Source organism: Thalia democratica, chromosome 4, assembly GCF_965202585.1.
Source record: "Thalia democratica chromosome 4, ktThaDemo2.hap1.1, whole genome shotgun sequence".
Classification (NCBI taxonomy): Eukaryota; Metazoa; Chordata; class Thaliacea; order Salpida; family Salpidae; genus Thalia; species Thalia democratica.
In genome coordinates, this window is record NC_139168.1 from 57,038,236 (window position 1) to 57,047,946 (window position 9,711).

General features: G+C 24.3%; 1 protein-coding gene across 1 annotated transcript; it reads right to left on the bottom strand.

Moving 5' to 3' along the window:
- Positions 1–3,564: 3,564 nt before the first annotated feature.
- LOC145834167 (uncharacterized) lies at positions 3,565–8,234 on the bottom strand. The gene is made up of 6 exons (XM_082941532.1): positions 8,171–8,234; positions 7,092–7,191; positions 6,564–6,848; positions 6,038–6,167; positions 5,639–5,759; positions 3,565–4,775 (listed from the first exon to the last, which is right to left on the bottom strand). Exons 1-6 carry the CDS (start codon positions 8,186–8,188, stop codon positions 4,668–4,670), a joined length of 762 nt encoding a protein of 253 aa, XP_082797658.1. The 5' UTR covers positions 8,189–8,234; the 3' UTR covers positions 3,565–4,667.
- Between the last annotated feature and the right edge of the window lie 1,477 nt (positions 8,235–9,711).

The window sequence follows — 9,711 nt, forward strand, 5'->3', positions numbered from 1 at the left end:
AAATAAAATTCAAATAACTTAAACACTTTGAAAAAAAGATAATAGCAGCTAAAATTATTGTATAAATTAAAAAAAAAACAACTAAAAAATATTTGTAACAAAAATTAGATAGAAAACAATAAAATTGTTTTAAAACAGTTATTGATTTCTTACATATTCCTCATTTATATTTTTAGTAAATTAGTTTTCGTATTTTTATATTAAAATTTATGTTCTGTTTTTAAAAATTACTAATAAAAGAAACGTCAATAAATTGTTTACTAAACGACAAATAAAAGCGCTCAAAATATTTGGTCCTAAGTCCTCTTGCACGAACATACCTTAAAGTTATCGAGTCGCACACCAAAAATATCTTTTAACGTCTTTTCCACGTCGAAAACAATAATGTTTAAAATATAATTAATAGGTGATAGTTTTTCCAAATTTAACAAAGGATTTTTATTTTATTATCACGTAGCAATTTTATATAATTCTTTATCTATTTTTTATTTTTTATAAACACTGTTAGTTAAAATTTTTTATATAATAAAGTATTGTATGTAATATTATTTTGAAATTTAAGTAAAGCACAAAACACAAAACTTTTTACATCAAAAAAAAAAGCTCAAAAATTTTAGATTAATATTTTAATTTTCTTTTTGCAACATTTTATTAACATTTTCATAAATTTACATTATTTGGTATTTGATTTTTGTAATTTTCTTTAGTTTAATAAATGTTATTAAAGATTCTTCTAATTTATAAACTTCTATAGTTTTGATATTTTAATTTACTATGAGTTATCCTTAGTAAATATTTTTATTTAATTATGATTGACTTTGGGAAATTAAATTAGAAGGAAGTTTAAATGGATTAAAACTGAGCGTAATTCTTTTTTTATTTTTTTTTAACTTCTTTTTTTAAAAGTAACACCAACACTACTAACATTAATAAACTATAAACATTTTAAATACTTGTAAAGCTACTATGAATATTTTTTTAATGCTGTTTAATTATATTGTTTAACTTATTTTTTTAATTATTTTATTAAAAAAATTAAAATTTCTTTCCTTATAAATACTTACTCTTTTTTATACCAATAGTTGTTTAAACATATAACTTTATTCAATATTACAAAATTCTATTAGAAATTAATTCTTATTTCGAAAAAAAATGAACTCGGGTTGATTTTGATCGGGTGGATTTTGACTCGGGTTGATTTTGATCGGGTTGATTTTAATCGGGTGGATTTTGAACCGGGTTGATTTTGATCGGGTGGATTTTGAACCGGGTTGATTTTGAACGGGTGGATTTTGACTCGGGTTGATTTTGAATCGGGTGGATTTTAATCGGGTGGATTTTGAACCGGGTTGATTTTGATCGGGTGGATTTTGAACCGGGTTGATTTTGAACGGGTGGATTTTGACTCGGGTTGATTTTGACTCGGGTGGATTTTGATCGGGTGGATTTTGACCCGGGTGGATTTTGATCGGGTGGATTTTGATCGCGGGTGGATTTTGATTGCGGGTGGATTTTGAACGTGTCCCAAAAAAAATAGAGTAAGTAACAAGCACAAAGAGTTTAAAGAAGAAAATAGGAAATTATTTGGAAAACTGTTTTAAAAGAGTTGGTGATGGATTTTTTCAGTATGTAAAAAGATTTAATAATCCGGTGTTTGATAACGTACATGATAAATTGTCTTCGTTTGTCCTTTTTACAGAAGACCAATTTCTTGACATGATCACATGTTCAAAAGATCCTGGATTTGTTTTAAGCGTAGACAGGACTTTTAACTTAGGAGCACATTACCTAACATCTATCAATTTTTAAAACAATAAAGTTACCTTCAATAGTAATAATTCTAATCCTGTGTTTTTAAGTCCATGTTTTCTACATAAAAATGATAAACAAGAGGACTATGATCATTTTTCAACTTTATCAAATCAAAAATACACAGTTGTTTTTCAAATATCTAGCTAAATTTATTTTTGTTTGTAAAAAATTTAAATTGCATAAATGTACTTATAAATCAAAAAATTTGTTTATGGACATCCAAGTTTTTTTTTGTTTATAAAATTTTAACTACAAAACCTATTCATAATGTTTATAAAAGGCCTATCCACTATTTATTTTACATTTAGTTGCAGCAAGTTAATTGCAGCAACTTCTCAATACTACCCCTAATTTCAATGACATCATATCAAACTATGGGCAGATTTGATTGCAGCAATTCTACCCATAAAAAGGTGATCATAAAAAATTACTATAAAAAGTCCTACCGGATTTTTAACAGTTTTATAAGTACGTCATAATGTATTTATGCTTAAATTTTAAACTTTCATTTAAATGTTTTGTACTTGTTTTGCAGTTGAGGAGGTGCCTAGGTACGAAACTTGACTTCTGCAAGTTTTTACGTCTTTTAAAAAACCTTTTTTATTTAAAAAGCCCTTAAGGTGGGCTCAATGTTGAAAAATTTAGTTTATTAAATTAATCAACTTTTTTCTATATAAATATATGTATATATCTACAATAGCAAGACTAAATATATAATAGTTAAAAGGTATCCGTGATGTGCAACTCAATAACTAAGGTCGGATACAGATCTTATTTTTTTATTAAGATGTAGCCATATCAAGGTATTTTTCTAAACTAAGATCTGGATACTGGATCCGGTTGATTAGTCGTTAATATGAAGATAAGTATAAAACTTATGTAAAAAAAGAAATAGTTCAAATTTTTTTGGTATTATAATGGAAAATAATCTTGGAGGAACAAAATATGTAAAAAAGATATTAAAAATAAATTGGTATTTTATATATAAAAAAATACCGTTTTTATGACAAAAATATGTATTTAATCTTTAACTGTTTATATATGAATTATATTAGATATGGTTTAATGTGCTTGGATAGAGCAAACAAAATTTGACTCAATGAAACCAATTTGCTTGTTAATAAAGTTCTAGATGTAGTTATTACAAAAGAGTTAAAGTGTAATAAACCTAAAAATAACAAAAATAACATCAAATGTTTTAAATTTGTTTAAATATGAGCTAGGTGTCCTTATGTTTATAGTTATATATGACTTTTTTAACATTTAATTTCAAGTGCTATTTTAAAAAATTATATAAAGTACATAACCAATAGTTGTTAACCATTTAATAACATTTTCTCAAAGAACTTCTTTTTTTTTTAAACTGCAATATACATGGTTTTAAATCTCTAGTTTATTAGTATAGAAAACTGATATGCTTAATCACTAATGACTTAAAAGATCAGGGTTATCTTGCATTTACCAAACATTTTTAGCGTCTACTTCTTAATCGTGTTCAACAGCTTTTTCTTTATATTAAAAAATAAACTTTTAAATATTTACTATACACCAGGTTTTTTGACCAAAGTTGTTCGAGAGTTGATTTTTTATCGTGTTCTATAAACTATATGAACATTTATCCAGGATAAAAAAGTTATTATGGTTATACTTTTATTGAATCTTGGAAGATTTTAAATTGAAAAAGTTATATTAAGGTTTAAGAATATTTTTAAAAGTTTGTTAGAAAAACTTACTTAAACTAACAAATTTAAGTAGTTCTTTGTTTATTAACTAACTAGTAACAGTTTATTACAAAAACAAATTTCGTAAAATGAAACGTTCGCCATCAATTTTCATCAATAAGGAATTGGTACTATTTACAGTTTATTAAAAAACAGTTAATATTCTAATAACATACAGTTTCACACACTTTTGTACAAGCTAAAAGTTTAGTTCTTTATAAAAATAACATCTACAAAATCTACAATTAAGGCACTTTTTTTTATAAAAAATCATAAGCAAATAAAAATAGTGTACAAATTAGTTTATTTTGATATTTGAAAATTATGATACTATTAGTAAGTAAAGTTGAGGTATTTTGATTTATTATCTTCTTTTTTTATGCAGCTTACACCCCATTTTCTTTTAAAAAAGCTGCAGCAAATATAAAAAATTTTAATTTATTATCATAAAGTAAAATAAATTTTGTACAAATTTTAGCCTTGGATTTTTAGGGGTAAAAAGTTAACTAAACATTTTTTTTAATCCCTGTAAATCTACTTAAACGTGACACAAGAGCACTTGTTACAATAAGGTAAGAAAAAGATCTAGCTGCAACCTACAGGACTAAAAACAATTTGTTATATACAGATAATTATTTAAAATAAAAATGCGAACTTAAGTTTTTTAAAGTTTACGAATTCAAATGTCTTTGGCTTTTAAAAGGCTACCTGATAGTTGAGAAATTACAAATTCTCTACATTAGTACAAATTTAGCATACAACTATTAGCTTTACATCGTAATTAAAACTCTGATGGAAATTCTTTATAAAAAAACAAAATGTTTTAAAAATTTTGAGGATTAACACAGTAAACGTTGTTTTTTATATTTTGAAATAGCTATTTACAAATATACAGTGGGCAACATTAATGAGCTATAGTTCCAAATTGTGATTAATTAAAACTGTTTTAGTTTAAGTTGTGTAACGGAGTTTTTTTGTAGTTGTTTTATGTTTTGTATGCTGTTTATTTAGTTCGGACTATTCAACTTCATTATAAAGTAAATTGGAATCCAAAGATTATGATAGTATTAGAGCAAAATTACATAGCTCACACTGCTTTTATACTTATGTACAGTTGAAATAAAGTGTTTAAGATTAATCAGATTTCTGCTTTGCAACTAGGTCACGAAGATTGACAAACTGGCACAAAAGATCGTATGGTTTCGAAAAAATATCAAGACTTTTGTTTAATTCCGCTGAGATCTGTATAAATTTAAAAAATACAATTAAAACTTTGTTGAAATTTTTTTTTTAAAACAATGTAAAAGTTATTACTTAGTTTTCAACTTTTTTCAGCTACTTTTTTTTTATGTAGTCTAGCATTTTATTTTTCATTGTGAAAAAGAAAGTCGTTATTGTACAAACCAAAAGAAATTAAATTTTTTAAGCATTATTAAAAAAAAACTCATCATCAAAGAAAAAATTCTTAACGATAAACTTTATACTTTGTGAATAATACTAAAACTAAGATACATACGACCTTAAATAAATATATGTTTTAATTGTAAAAACCATATGCTATTTTAATATTTTATGGTAAAAATACAACTTAAACAAAAGATTTTATAGCTAAATTTGCTGCAAAGTGAAGAATTACAATAAGACCCAAGTGATAAAAGTATAAAACAAGCAAATTTAATTGATTTTCTTCCTGTTATAACAGAAATAATAACATACTTTTAAATAATATATTTGCGCAAAACGACAATACTTAGATTATAATGCGTATCTTAAATTTAGCTTTTAAGTTTTTTTCATTTAAATAATTGATTTTAATTGAATAAAATATCTACAAAATGATTCAGTATATTTAGCTTGAACGTAGCTTTAATACTTTAAGTTAGAAAAAAAGGTTTTTAATTGCAATTATTGTTACTTTACCACTTTAAAGCTTAAATTCCTAAAAATGTTAGTATTTATTTTTTGGTTTAATGACTTTAAAACGACTATTAGATCGCTTTTATTTTTACCCTTAAACTTGTAAATATTTTAAATAAAATAAAACTTAGAATAAAATCATTATTAAAAAACTATATTAGTAAATAGAAAACTTTAGGACTACTAACGTTAATAGGAAGAATGAGAAGTATACAGACAGTGAGGACAACATTCGCACAAGTGCAAGCTGGAAAATAAACCTTAGCAAGTGTGATGAGCAAAGCAGCAGTGAATGCGTTCTTAGTTTCACTGTTATAATTTATTGTAATTTGCTTATTCTGCTCTGTAGAAAATACCTAAGAAAGTAATTATATAAAAACTTATTTGAAAGATGTATATATACTATACATTGAAATTTTTTGATTTAACAACAACGCTTGAGTTTTTTCATAAGGAATAGATATTTGATAAACTTCACAACACTTACATATTATATTAGTTTAAAAATATTTACGTTTTAATACTATTTAAAACATGCTTTAGAACAAACTTTTAACAAATCAACATAAAAAAAAAGGTTCACTTACTTTCCAGAACTGATTTGTCGAGCGAAATCACCGAAGACACCAGAAACTGCGTAAGCTCCACCTCCAGCGACTGTTCCGAGTAATACGGCAATTAATGATCCTGGGAATCGATCCAATGATGCCGAAACAGCTATATATATATATAAAGTAAAAAGTTTATATTCTATAAATTGTTTTTTTTCTACTGCGTTTTATCAGTATAATGTTAAACTTGGTCATAATAACAATTAAAAATTCTTACTTTTAGTTCTTTAAGATTATCAAAATATTAAATATAAAGTAAATAGTTTTTTTTATTACCATAGGCTTCTATCATTAATCACTAGCTGTTGCTTCACTAGGAAACAAATAGCATAAAATATTAAATAAAGTTAACAAAGTTAGCATTTTACAGTTTAGTATTATTAAAATGCTATCGAAATGCTTTCAGACATATAGTTAAGTTTCAAAAAATTACCTTAAACAATAGTTCAATAAAGTTTTTTTAAATTTTTTGCTTTAAAAAAAATACATATGTTTCACGAACCATCAGAGATTGCAACTAAATTTCTAAGTGACGTCATCACAACAAGTAAGAGAGCGACTGGTTTAATATCTCCTATTTTAAAATTTAGTGCTTTTGTTAGGATGTCTAGGGGTGAAAAAAGAGCCAACCACCAAATAAAAAGTACAGTCATTAATGTCTGCATCTCAGCAAGATGCTTAACAGGTGAATCGCCTAAGCATATAGCAATAACAAGATCGCATCCTTGAACAAACAGAAGAGCGCGGTTAAAGGAGTAAAAAATATTGGATGCATGCCAACTGCGATCTAAAAATAGTTAAAATGTATATTATTTTCAAAAAAGCCGTAAAATTGAAGTTATCTATTAAAGATGTGTTTCAAATTAAACTAAATGTGACAAGGTTGAATTCTAAGAATATTAATTAAGACTTGGTTTTACAAACAGAATATAAGTATAAATCTAAATACAGTGTTATTTATTATACATTTTGTTGATGTATAGATAATTTTCACTTAAAACTAAATAACTGTATTAGGCTAAAATTGTACCAGCAGAATTAACAGCGAGAAGAACCATTGAAACAATGTAAGCGTACTCAAGTTCATTCTTGAATTGCGGCAACAGTCCAGTGACAATAGTGTCAGATATCTAAGAATAAACTTTTCTTTAAAAACAAGAAATACTTAGTTATTTAATAAAGATTTTTTTTAATTATTTAAGATTTAGCTTTGAAAAAATACAAAAAGTTTCAAAATACTTTTATATATATTATATATAAAATTTTAAACAACACACCTTAAGAACTATTCACCGTAATTTGTATAGAAAAAAATTCAAAAAATGAAACTAGAGTAACCTTATTTAATTAATTATCAATATGATTTTAAATCGTTACCACTTTTTATTTTTTTAATTTAACAAAACCTTAAAATCTTAAACTCCTTTAAATCGTTAACTAAGTTGTTTTTAGGCATGAAGTATTTAACACTTTTATTTGGTTGAAACTGAAAATATATCTACAAAAGTTGCTAAAATATATTTTGTTTATCTAAAAACTTTGAAATAGATAGTACGTTTTTTTTAATACATAACATTACTTTAATGTTAAGTTTGATCAAAATAGCAAAAAAAACAATTGTATTTCAAATTTATTTTATGTTTTATCAAAATATTTTTATTTAATCATAAAATAAATTTGAAAATTTTTAAATAATATAATAAGTACAAATTTCTTTGATAACTTTATTAACTAAATTGTTTAACATATATATATATTTAGATATAGAACTTAAAAACATTTGTTCTGTTTTTTATTTAGACTTAAAACAACAACTACATACATCATAAATAATAAGTGTAAAAAAGATTCAGTAATAAAATACCTAATATTGTTACAAAATTTTTGAGAAAAAACAAATTTCACCTTGATCAAAAACTATCAAAACAAACTATTTTTATAATTTCAAAAATAAAATAGCTGTATTGAAGATAACAAAAACTGTTTTATATTTTGTTTCTAAAGTAGTTAATAAATGTAATGAATTATTTTTAGTGTACTTAACACTACTAAAAATTATTTCAGCATGCTTCAAAAAAAATTACTTCAAATTAATTAAAGTTAACTTACACTTTTACACAAGTCCATGATTTTTTGAAGTCAAGGTTGTCTTATTTAATCAAATAACCTAATTGTTTTGTAATTGTAAACAAAAATTTATCGAATTTGTAGTTTATGGTGAACATTCTTACCACTTTATATGAATTCGTAATTTAAAATTATTTTTTTACTTTTAAACTTGTTTAGTATCACTTATTTTTATGGTTAATAACCCATTTGAAACCTTTTTTATAAAGTTAAACTAATATGGTTAAAATACAAAAATACTGTGTAAAAAAACGTAATAAGTTGCTGTAAACTTAAAAATTAATTAATTCTTAATTAAATATAACAAAACATTAGCAAGATTTTAGCATGTACTGCATGAAATGTAAAAAAATACTAATGCTTATCATCGACAAAATGCTAATAACCGAACTGTAAAAACAGCTGCATTAAATCAGTAGTTAAATGACGTCACCACATTAAGCTAGTTTATAAAAATAAAAAAGTAAAATTTATAATTTGTATTTAATAGCTTTAAAAATTCTTAACTGCAAATAAAAGAATGCCAGTAGTAATATTAACTGAGAAGCTGTTTTTTGTATAAAACTACATTTTTATGCATTCCTTAAAAGTAGTAAAATTTGAATTTACTCGAAGGCTTGTCAAATTCCAGCGTAATAAAATCAAATTCTTTATACAACAAAGAACTTATTTGAATGGCGACTGTAGTAAATATTCTGTATAAAAAACTTTTGTTAAACTAATGTGATTGTTGCATAACATTGTAAACTAAAAAAAAGTTAGTAAAATTTACAAAAGTATTTGCTTTTTAAAAATTGCTCTTAATTGAATTGCAGCTAAACGGATTTAGTTTTATCAAAAAAACTTTCAAAACTTTTGGTCTTTTATACAGTTTCAGAAAAGAAAAGCCTATAGCTGTGTTTCTATTTAATTGAAAAAATAAATTTATATAACAAACTGCTTATTTCAAATAAATATATGTATGCTATATACGAAGAAACATTTTTAATACTCTAAACCAAATCGACGGAAGTCTAAAACATTTCTAGCATTCTTTCCTTTTCTTCTTCCTTACAATCAAAAAGAATACGCCCACTATCTACATGCTTCGGCGCACAATAACAACGTCACTATTGAAGCGTATCAAAAGGGCTACGTAGTAAAAATTATACGCAGTTTTTTTTTACAAATTATGTTTTTTTTTTAATTTCTATTGTAGGCTTAAAAACCATTTTGAAAAAAGTTCTTATAATTTTGTTAATGTAATCCACCTGACTACTCATATAATATTTTAGTTAAAATAAAAACATAATCCATGTCTTACAACTTCTAAAATGACTATTTTTCATAATACTCTATAACTCTAACATTTTCAAATACGTAGTAAGTTTAAGTATATAAAATAACTTGATTTACTTCTAATTTGAAAGGGTTTTTTATGTTATGTTTCAAATATTTACTTAGATTTTTAACTTTACTATCACATTTAACTATTTACATGAATAATATTTACAAGTACGTGCTTTGCGATATTACTTAAGCTA

What these genes read in the sequence shown, in the direction of transcription:
- LOC145834167 (XM_082941532.1), bottom strand. An exon ending in TTTAGTTGCAATCTCTGATG is followed by an intron (nt 6,168 to 6,563) that starts GTTCGTGAAACA and finishes ATATATATATAG; the next exon opens with CTGTTTCGGCATCATTGGAT. An exon ending in CGACAAATCAGTTCTGGAAA is followed by an intron (nt 5,760 to 6,037) that starts GTAAGTGAACCT and finishes AAATTATAACAG; the next exon opens with TGAAACTAAGAACGCATTCA.